The sequence below is a fragment of the Lepidochelys kempii genome, chromosome 9 (assembly GCF_965140285.1).
Source record: "Lepidochelys kempii isolate rLepKem1 chromosome 9, rLepKem1.hap1, whole genome shotgun sequence".
In the NCBI taxonomy this organism is placed as follows: Eukaryota; Metazoa; Chordata; order Testudines; family Cheloniidae; genus Lepidochelys; species Lepidochelys kempii.
Window position 1 is genome coordinate 37314189 of NC_136388.1, and position 17899 is coordinate 37332087.

General features: G+C 39.9%; 1 protein-coding gene across 7 annotated transcripts in view; it reads right to left on the minus strand.

Annotated features, from left to right (window-relative positions):
• Positions 1-1839: 1839 nt before the first annotated feature.
• Positions 1840-17899, minus strand: part of ACSL3 (acyl-CoA synthetase long chain family member 3) — a 112889-nt gene continuing 96829 nt past the window's right edge. For 6 of the 7 annotated variants that reach the window (XM_073359941.2, XM_073359944.2, XM_073359943.2 and 3 more), the window contains 4 exons: positions 16795-16986; positions 14182-14296; positions 9828-9997; positions 1840-6381 (listed from right to left, as the gene is read on the minus strand). In XM_073359941.2, coding sequence (XP_073216042.1) covers positions 6221-6381; positions 9828-9997; positions 14182-14296; positions 16795-16986 — 638 coding nt within the window. In that variant the 3' untranslated portion in view covers positions 1840-6220. The remainder of the gene's footprint in view (positions 6382-9827; positions 9998-14181; positions 14297-16794; positions 16987-17899) is intronic. The other variant, XM_073359942.2, reaches the window with a different exon arrangement.

Genomic DNA, 17899 nt, shown 5'->3' on the forward strand with positions numbered 1-17899 from the left:
GCTGGAGCTCAGGCTCTGAAGCCCATCCTCCTCCCTGGGCTTCCAAGCCCCAGAGACACCCTGAGACCAAATGGCTACAGAGCTATTTTTAGCACTGCCGCACAAGCCCAAGACTGTAGAGCTGGTCTCTGAGACTCATTGCTGTGGGTTTTTAAATGCAGCGTGGACATAGCCTGAGATGCTTCACAGACAATTGCATAGATGTACCCTGGTATTGTTCGCAGTCTATTACTATGTAGTTTTAGTAATTGCATTTCCTCTCTCATTTATATATATATATATATATATATATATATATATATATATATATATATATATATATATATATATATATATATATATATATATATATATATATACACACACACACACACACCCCTACCACAGGTTGTCAGAATTCCTTTATTTATCCTAATAAATCTGCAATATTTTTCCAATTTTTTTCCATTTCTGGTTTATTATTTTAAGCCATTTGTGTTTTACCCCTTACCTTTTGTTAGCTAATGTGGAGGCTAAATCTAGATCACTGGAAAGTAGACTTCCAGTTGTATGTGCTCGACTCATCCATTATTCTTGTATCCATTTTTCTACACACGTTTGTCCGTCTCCTGGCAGTTTCCTTAATATAACACCCCTATGAAAATTAAGCTTTCCATAGGGTTACTTAATACTTTATCCCTTCTTAGTACCCAGAGTTAGATTAGCTTCTACAATAATTTACAGTCCTTCACTTCTATTTATTGAATTTAGCATTCAAAGAGCATCCTGCAGAGAGTTTTGCTGCTGCAGGGCCTTAGGAAAATTAAAGTCAAATTATCTAGAATTACTTTAAACTAAAAGTTTCCAGCTTTAGAAATATCTTTGAAGGTTTTGAATACAAGTGTGTACCAGGAGGAGTCTGGCATCTCACACACGGATGAAGGCAAAATAAACGGGCTGTCTGTTCATCAGGAAGGGCTTAGCATTCAGCCAGAGATCATTCTGTCCCACCAGGTCCATGGAGACTAAAAACCTACTGTGAGAGTGGGTGCATTTCAATATGAAGAATAATAGAACTACTGCTTTACAGCAACAAGATACTACTGTGATTAATGCAGAAATATAGGGCTAGTAGACTCACCCCCAAGTTTAAAACTAGACAGTTCACATGGCTGACACTCCGGCCCTCAGCCTGAACCTTTGCCATGTAATCAATATAAATGTGATAGTATCTGAGATTGACTCAAATCTTTGCAACTGATTTCCAGATAATTGCATTCATTTACGACACTCCAGCCCTCCAACACAATGGGTACCATAATATGGTCTAAAAGAGGTAAAATTAATCATTGCAACCAAGGTTGAAATACAAGAAATAAAGATGATATTTACGTATCATTTAGAAATTGCCAAGCAGAGTGTTATAATACTAAATGTCAGCATCACACAACAACACAAGTATTGTTATAAAAATAAGTTTGCATGGTCTGAATGTAATAGACAGTAAAAATGTAAGAGGGAAAAGGAAAAATTATTAGAGGAAGACAGGAATGTTATAGTATGTCACACACTTGTGCAAAAAGGTTTCCAACAAAAGGAGAAAAATTCAGAGTATGTCCCCTTTGAAAATAGCAACATTCTCAATGGTCTTAATTCATTACCATTTTTAAAAGCGGCAAGAACATAGTTTATATGTGAAGGGTTAGATGTGTCCTCAGCTGATGGACAAGTATACTGTTCCACCAAGTTAATGGAGGGACCCTAATTTACACCAGCTATGGTTCTGGTCCAGAATGATTTTTTGTGGGGGGAAAAAAACAACACCCTGAAAAGGTGAAGAACAGGAAGTGCGAGGCTTAATTTGTGAAACTCAATTTTATCTTTCTTTATTTTTGAAACTTAATGTCCAATTACAAATAAATAATTCATACAATATAAATCAGTTATGATATACACTTTTTCAGGCAGTTCACATTAACAACCAAACCAAGATTACATTGAAAATGAGTTTGCATTAAATAACCAATTATAGTATTATACAACTGGTCATTCAATTACATTTTCAGACTGGTCTAATGTGTTCAAACTTAAAAGGAGACCCCTCCTCTTAACCAGTATGGAAGACACAGATGTATACAATTTTCTTACAAGCTCAAACGAATGAATACACCACATTTATTAAAAAAAAAAATGCTGCAACACAAGGTCTAAGTGGAGTTCTAATACAGAAGAAAAGCTTGCCAATTTCAGCAGCATACATATAAAAGTTTACTTCCATGGACTCTTATCCCCTGTGGCAGTTTCTGCCTAAATTTACAAGCTTTGTAGAATGTTTTTATGTAGGGTTTCAATTCCATACATTTCTCTTCATCCTATTTATAAACTTGTTAGCACATATCTATGTGCTATATTTGTAGTTTCAATTGCACACCGCTTTGAACTTCAACTTCAGCAAAATGTTTTACTGCTGAGAAGACACAGCTTCCCCTTGAGGTACAGTCAATTTTTCTGTAAACTGCAATAGTAACAGCATCAATAAACTTGCCAGGTCTTTTCTGACCTCTAATTTTTAATTTCCTAACCACATCCAAACAAGCTTTGTTTATTCTCTGTAAAGAACACTTGTGACATCTAGATTGAAGTGTCAGTCTAAAGTCTTGAAACATTTCAAAAACCAACACCAGAAGATGTGTGCCAACTATTCATCTTCAGTCCTGGTTCTTACTAGGTCAGTTAATCCTCTTTTATACTGCAATTCAAAATTCATAGCTATGCACATTTCCACATGGGGATAAGTAGCTAATGATCACTACTATCCCACAGATTCAGAATTTTAGGAATTTTAAATTGCTTCTTGTCAAGATGCTTCTTTTCAAAGGCCAACTTTTAGGGCCAGAATAGACTCTCAGCGGCAGTTCCCACCCCATGTTCTTATTATGAGAACCTTGAAAATGTGGAGGCTAAATCTATTCCATCAGGTTGCTAGATTTCTTTCACTTTTGAGGGCTGAGAAAAAAGCCCCCCAGACCAGTTCATAATTGGAGTCTGGCATCACGTTGACTGCTACCATTAGGATTCCCATGAACCGCCTCCTAATTGAATTGTTCCTCTGCTAAGCAGCTAGCATGGCCCATGATCACAAGATGAAAGGATGGTGGCAGCTCAAGCACGCAAGAGATATCATTGCTCGATGGACTACAATCACAAGGGACACGTGCATTTTAATGTCAGTTATGACACAGGCTCCTTTTGTGGCCCTGGTCATTTAGTGTAACTTTTCTGCCTTAGAGCCTGCTCCAGAGAAGATCTGAGTACCCACAACAAGTGACTTCAACAGGAGTTGCAGATATTCAGAACCTCAGAGGATCAGGCCATTTGTTCCCCCATCTTTGAGACAGGATAATAATACTTACCAAAAAATATTTTTTAGGCCCATCCAAAAATTCAAAGGCCCTTTTCTCTTTAAAATTGTTCTACCGGTTTATTTTCACGTAGAGGAAACAAAAGCTTTATCTTTTACAAAACCAATCTGATCTCAACAGAAACTGGAACTATTTGTCTACATCAACTTAAAAGTACATCAGAAAAGAAAATTGGACTGAAAAACAGATGCAGAGTTAGATTACAGTTCAACCTTCTGGCAGAGCTGGAAGGAAAGTGAAGACTTGTTTCCAAACTAATGTTAAAACATCTGTTAATTTCTGTGATTTATCCAAAGTGCATTTAAGAACTTAGCATACTTTAAAATACTATTTCTTTCAGAATTCTTCTTCTGGGTTAATCAAATTTAGAATTTTATTAATACACTACAGAGTACAAGTGGTCTTAAGATGCTGGCCATATTACGTTAGCCATTTTTTGGATTATTTTTGTTTTTCTAGGATCACAAAAAAGCCATTTGCAACTTTAAGCAAAGTATATCATTGCTTCAAATGCAGGCTCTATTTATGAACCTTATTGCTTCTTGATGCCATTTGACAGAGTGCAAATCTATATTTTATTAAACATTTTTCTATAACTAAAACATGACGACACTTTTCCTTTGAACTTGACAGTTCATGTGCTCCCATTCTTCAATCAATTACTTTCCTACATTTAGGTTTCAGAGTAACAGCCGTGTTAGTCTGTATTCGCAAAAAGAAAAGGAGTACTTGTGGCACCTTAGAGACTAACCAATTTATTTGAGCATAAGCTTTCGTGAGCTACAGCTCACTTCATCGGATGCAACCTACATTTAGTCTTATCTGTATATATCTACCATGTGTTTATAACTTCTTTAAGATTCAGATCATGTATAGCCTGGATTACAACGGCCTCATTACTCATACAAATGTGATTTTGAACCCCTTTTAATTCTGACAATTCTATTTGACTAAATACACCAAACCTCACCAAAAGGTCCAGAGAGTTCTCCAGCACCAACAACAGTGCAAATCCATGGCAATCCAGTAAGAGCTATTAAAAATACAGCTCATTCTTCCATTATTTAAGTGACTGAAACTAGGTATGATACGTTCAGCTTTCACCAGCACAGGGAACCTACCTGACTTTGGTCTCCGATACAACTGAACAAGGAGTGTCAATTTTCATATACTTCAGAATTAACTTTTTCATCAGAGTTTGTGTGAAACCATCTCCTAAAACTCCCAACTTAAAGCTTTACCAATGTTAACAGCAGAAAAGGTTGGTTTTAGGTACTGCAAGTCTTTTGTACAGCCAATGCTCTGTTATCAAACTATTGCATCAAGCAAGCATGAAGACCTGACTTTTTACATTATAATTTCATACACCCTATGAGGAAAGAAATTTCAGCAAATTAAAGCCCTTTTAATACCTGGTCCACCACAAAATTTACTGATGTATGCCTTTCCATGTTCTCATGTGACCCTGATCAGAATATTTTCTCTAAATTAATATATTAAAAAACTAATAATAAAATACATATCTGAAACCAATCTAGAGGCTCTCACTTTAGACCTAGCTAGCACCCAGAACTCTGGAAATGAAAGCTTCACAGGACTATTTATAATCAACTAAATCAAGAATTTGGGTGCAACAATTAAACAACCAACCAAGTAAAATAAATATGACTCTTAACGTACAATACTTCAGACATCTGCCTTCAAAGAAAAAAAGATGATAAACAAAAACATTAAATTATTAATTTAGGGGGAAGATTTTCAAAGGCACAAATGGCAGTTAAGTGCCCACTTCCAACTGGTACCTAATGGGACATTTTGGGCCTTTAAGAAATTTCCCTCCAAAAGATTTGGGCTGCAGCTAGGTTTGAACATGACTGTTATCAATGATTTACAAGCAACAAAACGGAAAACCTGAATTGTGTACGTAAGACTGATGAGAAAAGAGATGATTTTGTTAAAGTCCCGCCAAACTTTCTGAATTCATTTTACTTAACACTTAAAAGTTCTCACAAATCTTAAACAATATAACTTCTGTACAAAATGGCCTGAAGATATTTTAAAAGTGAATTTCAATATTAGACAGATTATTCACAGATGTAGCTTTTGGTGTGTTAAATAGCATCTTTTGCATTAATAAAGCCTCAAACAACATATTCTCCAGGGCTGTCTGCTTATATACAGTGCTGTGCCATGCCCACCTTTCTTTTTCAGGTAAAAAATAAAATATTTAAGGATCAACCATCAGGCACATATTTCAGGTGTATTTCATAAGTCAGAATGTCAGACTTTTTCTTTCTTAAATTTACAAAGAACAATTGCACAGCAACAAAATAATCTGGTCTTCCGTCCAACAGTGATTTGATTTATAAGCATTTTCAGATTACATAATTTCACAACATCAATAAGTTTTTATATTTAAATACTTATATAAAAAAGGCCCCCAGAATAACCATTTCTTACATAGCCAAGTTATCTGCCTGTACATCCAAACTTTAAAAAGTTGCAAACCGAACATTATACAGGATTTATAAATGATATTTAAAAACTTGAGGCTTCAAAAATCACACAGTTTCCCAAAAGAACTCAGGAAAATCCAATTATTGACAGGATAGCAGAGAATACTGGAAAGAAGGAGACAGACACAAGTTTGCTGCCTTAACATTTTACTAATCCTGACAGTCAACGATGTTGATGTTATCAGTTTAAGTTGAAAATGAGGAATGGTGTTTTTGTGTGTTGGTCTCAAGTACTGAGACATGAGATTCAAGTATTTCCTATTTGATCCGAGCTCACTGTAGCAAAGAAGCGCAGGAAAAGAATTATTTTGTTTTTCCATACATTCGATCAATGTCCATCTGGTAGTGTGATGTAAGCTCTCTGCGTTTTAATTTGAAGGCATCTGTCACCAGACCAGTCTCAGGGGTCCAAGGATCAGGGCTCAAACGAATTTTTACTGGTATTTCAAATTTCTCCAGATGAGCTGCAATAATAAAAAATACAAATAAGAGAAAGATTTCAAATGTATGTGGGTTTATTTTTGTTGTTTTTTCCCCTCCTTAACTAAAACATAGATTGAGGAGCTAAATCGTGCTCTCACACAGAAAAGCCAGTGCTATGGGGATAAAAGTACTCCTCAAATTTTAGTTTGATGCCACACAGAGAGGTCTTTAAAGCATGTGGCGTCACAGGATCTCTGGACAATTAAATTCGATTACCATGGAATATGTCCCATGTGCTTGGGCTTTTGTGCTGCTCACTGGCTTTGCAAATGCATGCTCGCTCATACACACAGCAGAACGGCTCACTCAAGATCTATCCTGCCAGGCCTGTTTTCTAACCCTGACCCTCTGAAAGTAGAAGGCGGCATGGAATTGAATTTATTTAGGCTCAGAATAGTGCTACTTTCTGCTGTTTATTTCTCATAGTATTTCTAGAAAGTTGCTGGGAGAACGTGTTGAGTACAGTAGCTGATTCCTTTGCTACAATATACTTCCCCAAACCTGCCCAACCCTAATTATACACTGTTTGTGCAGTTGATCTTCAGCGAACTCACTGGAAAGGGACACTGAAGGAGGAGGAGAGAGGGAGAATGTAATTTCCCCCTTTCACTGTTTTCCCACCCTTTTTGTTCTCTATGGAACACAACAGAGAGGAGTGTTTAACTATTACTCTTTAGCATGGAGGCTAAGGTTATGAAGTAATGTAAAAGTAAAGTCAATGGAACGCTGAGCTAATGAAAACAAATAGCCTATTGCATACTGAATGCTCATTAGCTTACACAATACTTAACTTGCTATATTATATATTAAAGTTTCTGAGACGGACAAGGAGAAAAATGTGGGTTACTTACCTGTAACTGGAGGTTCTTCAAGATGTGTAGTCCCTATCTATATTCCATACATGGGTACACACACTCCATATGTCGGAGATCAAAGATTTCTAGCAAGTAGAGTTTGTCAGTCCACACATGGGCAGTTTCTTCATACCAAGGGCATACATGGCAGTGCAGATGGACGTCTCTCCAATTAATCCTCTTACTGTGAATCCGAGAGGATCAAAAGCAGAGGGGAAGGAGGACAGGAAGTGGAATACAAATAGGGACCACACATCTTGAAGAACTTCCAGTTACAGGTAGAGTAACCGAGTGCTGGTCCCTATGTGTACCCCACATGTGGGTGACTGGTAAGCTGTATTCAAAGAGGAGGGTGGTGCAAGGATGCAGTCAATATAGAAGTCTGTAATACACCTCTGCTGCATCTGCAAAAGATGCCTGGACTAAGATGTTATCTTTGAGAGATATGGATGGAACTCCAGACTGCTGCCTTACAAATGTCCAGTATAGGTACTTCTCGAAGACATGCTACTGATGTTACCTGTGCTCTAGTATAGCGGGTCCTCAGCCTGTCCGTGGAAGGGAGATGCGCCAACTGATTACAAAGAGCAACACAGATATCAATGTAGAGAGTCCTTGAGCAGAAAAGCTGGTCCCCCAGAATGCTTTGCTATAGTGACAAATAGTCTAGGAATTTTCCTAATTGGTTTCATTCTTTGCACACAGAACTCTAGAACCCATCTGACATCAAGGGAATGAAATCTCCTCTCCTCATTAGAAGCATGAGTTTTAGTGAAGAATACCAGCAAGCGAAGAGACTGCTTCACATGAAAAACTCAGAAATTACCTTGGGGGTGATTTTTGGGTGAAGGTGAAGGGAAACCTTCTCCTTATGAAACGTGGTGTATGGTGGGTCGCCCATGAGTGCCCCCAGTTCACTCACCTGCTGACTGCTGTGATGGTGGGAAGAAAGACTACCTTCGTGGAAAGATGGGACATCAGGCATATGGCATATGGTTCAAAGGGTGGCCCAGTAAGTATTGACAGTACAAGCACAGGAACAGACTTCTGGTTTTCTCCAGGGGTGCTTCACCCGCGCTCTGCTCTGAGGCCCCGCCCACACTCCGCTCCTTCCCCCAATGCCCTGCCCTTGCTCCACCTCTTCCTGCCCCCACTCTGTCCCATTCCCCAAGGCCCTGCCTCCATTCCACATCTTTGCACCCCTCTCCGAGGCCCCTGACTGCCTGCCACTCGCTGCCCTCCCCCAAGCCCCTCCGTGAGCCACCAAACAGCTGTTTGGTGGCACCCCCAACTAGCTCATTGGGAGCATCGCCAAACAGCTGACTGGTGCTGAGCACCAGCTATTGGTTTTAACATGGGTCCTCCAGCCTCGGAGCACCCACAGAGTTGGCGCCTATAGGTACAAGCCTGAGGTCCCGCTGCAATGTTGGCACTGCTACTGGAGGGAAGATCCTAGTGAGACCCTTCAGAAATCTGACTATTGTCAGGTGACTAAAAATGGATTAGCTCTCTACTGGAGAATAGAAGACATTGATTGCAGCTAAGTGGACCTCCAGTGAGCTAATGAACAATCCTGACATCTTGAGGGTAAGAAAGTAGTATAAAATAGCAGATGCTTTTTCTGAGGATAACTGGCTCTGTTGCATCCACGTAGAGAAACGCCTCCATTTTGCTAAATACCATTTTCTGATGGAGTCTTTTCTGCTGCAATTGAGAATAGTCTGAATGGCCTCTGATCATGGCTATTAGAAGGGTGCTACTCACAGACTGAGGCCAAGGTACACAAGGTTTCCTCTGGCCTGGATCAGACTTGTGTCTCATGGCCTTCTCCATGAGGTTCTTCCTCAGTCGGAGCTCTCGTCTCTCATAGGTCCAGAGAGGGAAGGAGCAGCAGATGCTGCACTTAGTGGAGATATAAGACTCCACAAGACAGTAAAGGTAGTACTGGTGGTCATTACTGACCAAGATGCGGGAGGGCAGGAGATACGGTTCTTAAATCCTGGAACTCTGGGAATAGACATAGTTCCTGAGGTGGGGACAAACTAAACTACACTAGACTATAAAATACTAAAAACGTTACAACTATATACAATTATACATGCAGATTATGAAAGATAAAGATAGCTTCACACACACAAGATTCCGACTGAGGCCACATGGTGGTAAGAAGGAACTGGAAAAGCATCTGTCCTCACCGCTCTTTATCCTGCCAGTATAGGGTATAAGGGGAGCAACTGTGCAGGTGCAGACCAAGAGACATTACTTACTAGAAATATCCAGTCTCAGACACATGAAGCACATATGTACCCACGTGTGGAAGTCACACAGAGACCAGCACTCTAAGAAGAATTACATAGACTATGTCCCCCACCCCTCCCACACACAAAAAGCACCCTCCAGTTAAAGTCAAATTTTGCAGAAAACACAAATACTTCATTATCGGCGGATTCTATTTTGGACACAAATTACTCATAAAACATCTTTTATAAATTCATATGCCTATTTTGTTTCTACTGTTTTATATTTTATACTTTTACAATACATTAAGTTCCACAAAGCAAATACAAATTTACCTGACTGCTCACCTGAGCTAGCAGCTTCAGTTACTACCTTCAGTACCTCTCTTTCCATTTCAGCACTGGTGCAGATCTCTTCCCACGTTCCTTTAAATCCTTTCTTTCGAGCTAGTTCTGTAAGTTCCTTTTGATTTGGCACAACAAATGCAATGACATAAGACTGGAAACTGAGAAGTATAAAATGTACTTTAGTATGAATTTGGTAGCATTAACAATTAAGTCATTTAAAAACAATTATAAAGTTAAACTTTTTTCTATTTTACATTGATTTTTAACTTTTGTTCATCTAGAATCTCACAGAATAAGTTCACAAAATTGGACCTCTGCCCTTTTTTAAATAGGTAGAAGTTTGTATTACTGAATATGGTTACTTATGCCATAACAGACCCATGTAAGTATTAAGGAGAAATATGATAGTGGAAGAAAACACACAAATTTAGAGTTGTAATTAATACCTAACTATAATGTCAGATTAGCCATTTTTAAATGTAATTTCCTTATTATGAGATAATTTGGATTGCGTATTTACATAATGAATAAAAATAGGGCATATCGGGTTCAAATAATTCATTGAGGGGCAAATCTTAACCTGACCTTTACAGATATGGAAAGTCCTCTTGCAAAGGAATCAGTGCAGTTCTGCTATACTAAGGTGAGGGGAGGCAGGGCTCAGCCTATGCAGAATGTGCACACCTCATACATAAGGAGGATATGCAAAGGTCCATTATAATTGGATGTTGTGTTTTACACAATATTTGTGAGAGCAAGCAGGAAAGCCTTATAGGTAGATGGGAGAATGAAGAGAGGAGACTTGCTCAGAAGTTCGAGCAACCAGCAAGGCATCCCATACAGAACACAAACACCAGGGGAATGCTGTCAGGGATGCCTACTGTTTGTATTTGAGTCACATGCCTGAACACGGTAGCCAGTGCGGTGTGTGTTCAGATGCAAACATTATGAGTGCTGGTGTACTGTGTGTGGGTCGTTGAAGTTGAATGGTCCCTATATCCTTTTGTAAAAGCTGATGCATTATTTCAGGTTTATTTAAAGGATTTTCTGTGTTAAATGCATTGATGACTCATAATGGATATATTATGTATAAATAGTTTTATTATGAAAAAACAATAAAACACCAAATACAAACCTTTAAATGAACAAATGGGAAAAAACTGTATTTGGAACCCCATTTAACCAACCAATCTTCTTAAATAACCAACTGAATACAAACCTTTCACAAGTGCAACAGTAAGAACATTTCAAATGCAACGATTTGGAAGAGGGATGCAGAAAGTTAAAGGCAAGTATACACCTGGCCTCTGTCTCTTCTCATCCACATAGGTTGAGCACTTTGGCTCAAAATTCTCAGAGGCATTGTAGGGCGCAAAAGAACTGGAGTCCCAAGTGCCTAGAGGTTGGATTTGAGAGGTGAATGGGAACTGCTAGAAGCATTGCTGTGGGCATGCAGAGGTTAGGAGTTAGTGCTGGTCCCCTAGCCAGAATTGTCCAGGGTCTGAAGAACATGGCTAGGTCCCAAATTATGGGACTTCAGGGACTGCTGGCCTAGCAGAAGCATGTTTTCAAAAGGACGTTCTGTCTTAGGATAGCATCCATGAGTTGTCTCAGAATCTCTCTGCCTTTTTCCATGCTCTTCTTCACCACGGTGATGCAATTCTTGGCTACAGCCATACTTTCACTGGTCACTGTGACGTTGTCCTTGCTCACTGCCACGTTCTCCTGGGACAGCTGCACTTCTTTCTCCCTCCCTCATATACAGTCTCCACTTCTCAGCCAGCCTGGTTTTCCTCTGTGTCTCTGCCCTGAGTTCTGCAAACACCTTGTCTTGAGTCTTCTTTTTTCTCCCCTTCAAGTTGACCAGCCTGTCAGCAGTTCATATCCTGTCCTTGATGATCTGGCTATTGCAGAGCTGTGGCTGTGGAAGTAGGGGGCAGAGGAGAACAACTGCTTATTGTTCATATCGCAGACAAATCATGATACCAGAAAAAAGCTATGTATATGTGACTTTACCTCCCCGAGACTCTTGCCATTCATGGGGGAACCTCAGAGATGCTAAGTGGTCTGCATGTACAGAGGAATTTGGGTGCATTTGGATTTCAAATCTACTGTATCTGCTTTCATGCTGTTGGGGTGATGTGGTTGGAGCTATGATCCAGGTTTGGTTTTGCAGTTTTGTTTGCGCCCTGGAGGTTCTTCTATGGCATTGGAGGTGTAAAGGAAGGACTATAGGGGGCAAACTGGATAGTAATTCCCTCTACATCGCCTTTAAGCTGTCCTCACTCTCCATAACATTATGCTGACGTGGCTGACTAGGAGGCAGAGAATGGTCTTATTCAAAAAGACAAAGGGCAGTATCTTGCTGCTCAGTTATTCACCAGGATGCCCCCCCCCAAAAAGCACTGCAGGAGTGGAAGGAGCTGACAAGCTATACTGAGAAGCATGGGTGAGTGACTATTCCCTGTAATATGCAAAACAAATATCAAGCTATTTCTCAATCTTAAGGTCTGCTATATCTTCCCTGTGGACATGGAGAAAGTGCAGAGAAGGACAGGGTCCTTCAATGATCATCAGCTACAATGTATTTTACCAGGCATTTGTACCTTAGAAGGGTCCAGTATTGTTTGTGTCTTGACTGGGCAGGCAATGTGCACTTATACCTCACATAAACTATGAAAACTAACCCAATTTCTTTTCCTGCAAGCATGGTCTCAATCAACTGTTAATTTTGCACAAATGAATGCTTTTGTTATTGAAATATGCTATGAAGGGGGGGTGCACCAGAGGAGGAAGAGGGACTAACTGCAATTGCACTATGCTGGCTGGATTTTGAAGCTGTAACAAACGGGATGTGGGTTTCTAGCTCATATTTGCCAACAATAATAAAATAATAAATTGTAAACATAGATACTTACATGCTGAAGTTTCCTTTATGGGATATGAGCCTTCAGGCCTGGCATGGGTTTCTGTCTGGGACTCTGGCTCAGCTGATGCAGGGCAGGAACAAGGGTCTGTTGTAGCAGAGCATGACGGGAGCTGGCTTTCCAGCTGGCCAGAGTCAGGCTCCTGAGTCAGGCTCTCAGGGGGCAGTGCCTCTTCGGCAACCTCCTGCTCATCCTCTGATGGGTCTAGATGGTCGTCCTCAGTGTGGGGGGGAATGCAGGCAACACTCTCAGAATAGTGCCTGAGATGGGTTGTACTATAATCAGGTAGAATCCTGTCTACTTCATGAAAAATGGAGAGATCATGTGCCCCGTCAGATTGTCTCCTTTTTCCCCCTCATTTCAATGTTTCTCCTGAGCTTTTGGCTTCTTATCTGGCACTTGGCGGCATCCTGGTCACAAGCCCCCCGCCCCGACATCTGCTTTGCTATGTCCACAAAAAGGTTCTTATGCCTGTGGCTGGCCACAAGAGTTTTCTGAACTGACACTTCTCCCCCAGTAGTGATGATCCAGGGTCCCAACATGGCTCCAAATAGCTGTGTGAGGAATGTTGTTGGGTTTCTCATGTGCTAGCACGTTTGTATCACCAGAATAATGATACACTGTAGTATAGGAGCAAATGGCCAAATCTGGCTCTGCGCCGCCCTTTAAAGAGGGGAAGGGTCATCCTGGAAACTCAACACCAGGGCAAGGATGGCACACGAGTAAATGGACAAGTCATAACGGTTGACCTGAAAAGCACTGTGGGATAGCCACTGTAAGCATGCAAAAAGGTGGACAGCAACTGTAAGCACACAAACAAAAGACTAAACTAATTCAATTAGGAGCAAACCTAGTTCATTTGCGGAGGATTCCAGAGTTCCCAGGAAATGTGGAGTTAGAGTGCAATGATGAGTTGCATCATGCATAAACAGGAATTTTCAAACCAGATTAACTGGATTTGATTCAGTTTAAAACCCCATGTAGACAAGCCCTCAGCGAGTTGCAACAACATTAGAAGCTGAAGAGCGGTTTTCCACTGCTGCCTCAATGTCTAATGGTGGATGGGTCAGGTGAGTTCTCCCTTCACTCTTGCAGAGATCCTCAACATATTCAGTTACTTGCAGCAGATATGTGGAACCAGATTTAGCTACAAATGTATTAATTTGGTCATGCACAAGTACTTATGCATCAATAAGAGATAGCTAACGCTTAATCTTTTCAAGTCTTAGATATGGTTATACCTGGAGCTGAGTGCATAGGCACAGTGCAAAACTTCAAAAAATACAGAACAAAACAAAAATCTCTTTCAAATGGGCAAAAAACTTGCAAGTTAGCAAAAGAGTTTTATGTGCAACCACTGTAGTTTAAATATTAGAAAATGTTGACCCCAAAGTCTTGGACACGAGCTCTCTTACCTGCTTGCATATGCACAAATATTATCTACCAGTGGAAGATTCTTCAAAGCAGCCTCAACTTTGCCAAGAGAGACGTATTCTCCAGCCTGGAGTTTTACAAGGTCTTTCTTACGATCTATTGATAAAGGGAAAAATTAAATAAACGTTAGTTGCAAAATGAAAACACCAAGGGCTTGCTGATACCCATTTCTGAGATATTAGTGTATAAAAGCAACAAACATATTTCTGTGTGTTTTAAATTGGATAAATAAAGTTCCAGTTTTTGGTACTGCACAGATTAGCAAAAAGCAATCTGCCCAGATCATTAGATGTGTCCTTCTACCAACTGTGATCCATATTTTAAACTACACAGAAACCTTTCCCCAATGAAATATTTGTATGTTTACTATATGTTTTATTCCAACTAGATCTTCTAGTTATATGGTATCTTTATCAGATGTAACAATATCTATCAGCACTGTAAGCGAATATAACTAGACTATAATTAGAATTATGTGAAAAACAGTATTTGGCTGAAAGAGAAGGTTACTCATACTCTGCAGTAACTGAGGTCTTTGAGATGGTTGTCCCCATGGGTGCTCCACTTTAGGTGAATCTGTGCCCCTGCGCTTGTAATCGGAGATTTTTTGTAGCAGTGCCTGGTTGGGTCACACATGCATGGTCCCTGTCCCTCTCTACCGCAGAGTCTCTAACATGAAAACTCCAAAGTAGAGGGGAGGGAGGGAGGGAAGTGGAGTTCCAGTACCTCAGAGATGGATGGTCTCAGTGTGGTCGGTACTGATGGGGTCTGCTGGGTCGGGAACAACTCTTTTTGGCAAATTCCCAAGAAGGGGAGGTCAGAGTTCTTTTCTTTGTCACCTTTTTGGCAAAGTGCTCCTTCCTCTGAGGGGGTAGCAGAGAACCTCTGTCAGATGCCACCATTGGGGACCGGTGCCTGGGGGTCCATGATCCCTAACCGGATGCCGGGCGCAGAGACTTCTCCTCATGACACTGGGATTGAGGACCGACAAGTGAGGCAATATTTAAAACCCAGGGAGTCGGGCATGCCACTTAGAATAGGGTTTCTCCCGTGAGGAAAGGTAACTATACTATACCAAGGGGGATCCTAATAACTGTAACTTAAATTCCTACGTTAAGACTTTTTTTTTTAAGAATAAAAGGGGAAGAGATAGTAGTTAGTTTAGTTTACTACCCTAATTAACTAGTATTCTAAAGTTAAGATAGGCTAAAGATAAATCTCAGAGGTGCTGCCAAATGCTCCATCTCAAGCTGAGAGAGGTGGAGAAGGAACTGGGGGGTGGGTTGGTCACACAGCACTATGTAACCGCCAGAAGCAGCACGGGACAGGGACAGCACATGTGTGATCCAACCAGGCACTGCTACTAAAAATCTCCAATTACAAGCGCAGGGGTGCAGATTCACCTAAAGTGGAGACCCAAAGGGACACTCTTCAAAGTAGTATGTTTCAAGCTGCTTGGCTACTATACATATGACCAGAAACATATGCAGGAAATGCAACGTTTTGTGGTATTTTATTATTTATTCTTTTAATTTATATTTTAACAGTTCATCTATTGCACAAGACACAATAATTAGAGATACAGGCCTCATTTCTCAGGTCTGGCTGAGGTCTCATTAATAAAGGACCCAAGTGGGGAGGATAGTAAAGTGACCCCCAATCCTGGATGTGGTAAGGAGTTGATTCAGACCTTGGTACAAGTGAGAGCAACTTGAAGGCTGTTCTATCTTGCACCAGCTGTAATGGCTTCCAAGGGGCTGTTGCAACAGACGAATTGCCAAGTGCAGTGGCACTTTGGCCAAACCCCCTTTCCCTGGTCATACCCCAACATGCTCTCTGGGGCAGCCAAGTAAGCTACTTTTGCAGCTATAGTGTCCTGAAAAACCACTGCAAAGGGACCTAGGACTTGGCCCATATCACAAAATAAATGAAGTCAATAGCAACAGTCCTCATTTTACTCTTAAATCAGTGCTCTGATTTTCAAGATTACGGAGCACCCAGAAGTTCCCACTAACTTCACTGGTGTTTCACACTTCTGAAAGTCCTGCCACTTATTTGGGTGCCTAAATATGGCCTTAGGAGCCTAACTTTAGGCACTTGTTTAAAAAAGTGTTGCCTGCATGTATTCCTCTTCCATTGTCTGTAGAGGACTCCAATTAATACCAAGACAAAGAAACACACCTTAGAATTACTGACAGCATAATACCATTACAACTTCACCCACCCACCCACCCCCCATCAAAAAAACAACAAAACAAACAAAAATCTCTAGAACTTAATACAATAGTTTAAATAGCTCATAAATCTTGATTTAGGAAAGTAGAGTCCTCTGTTGATGCACCCAATATCACAGCTAAATCTATATTAATATTCTAAAAGAGGGAGAACAATTGTAGTTTAAAATATTAACTGGAGCTTTGGGTTGAAGGATAAACATATTCCTTGGATACACAGAACAACATGAGCCCAAATGCCAAGTAGTCCACCACTTGAGAATTCTAGGTAACAACACAATAAAGCAGTTCAAGTATGTTATTTACCTGAACTGTGTCAATTGATAGGAGTAAATTAATCAAATTCCTTAGGTAACTCACCAATTATTTTTAGACATCCATCTGCATGGAACTCTCCAATGTCTCCAGTATGGAGCCACCTCTGTCCAGTCTCATCCACAGTGAAATCTTTTTTGGTTCGTTCTTCGTTTTTGTAGTAGCCCATGGTCACATTTTGGCCTCCAATAAGAATCTCACCTCTAGGATACGGTTTATCAGTATTATAATATCCACCTAAAAACAGAGTTAATTATTTTCTAAACATGATGTTGATTTAAAAAAATTGAAGTTAAACAAAAAAACTACAAAACAGAAACTATTCCAAGCAAATCTATACAGTTTTCAATGGATTGATGTGTTTGGTTTATCATCAAAATTAGATTTTATAGAGCAGGTTTAGATTAGAATAATTATTTTTGAAAGTATCTTTTTTTACAATAAATTTCTGAATAATTTAACTAGAGTATTAGTGGCTCCAAACCACTTTTAGCATCTAGTTAGCGAGGTGGGTAGGCACTGTTCATTAATGGTGAAATTCCTATGTGTGCAGAGGACCAACTTAAAGCATACGTATCACCTCAGTCCCATTCAGGGGACTTAAGTTAGACATAAGCCTTACACTGGCCCAAATCAAAGGGGTGAATTTCATTCAATGTTGTGAGACAAAAGCGCTCCAAAATAATAAAGCAGCTCCGCCATCCAAATTAGAAGAAACTGTGAAGGGAGGCAAAGGACTGAGAGGTACTTCAAACATCTAATTAGACCCATTAGATTTGGCATCTATTTAATAGGCTTCCATTTCTTTCTTTCTTTCTTTCTTTCTTTCTTTCTTATATTAATGCTAGTAAACTGCACTATGCCTATTGTGAAATTTTCTAACAAGAGGAGAAAATGTGTACTTGTAGTTTAGCTTGAACCACAGTGAATCCAACACCCCTGGTTTGGCACATACAGAATTTTGTCTCCCATTCCAGTGTGTTGACATTAAATAATTCTCTAGATAGGAGGGTACATGCATGCACATGCACAAACACACCAGATGTATGTTCATATATCATGTGACTAACAAAAAGAAAGAAACACTACAGTAGATTATTTATATTATCCTAGTGCCTAGGAGTTCCAGTAATGGACCAGTATCCCATGG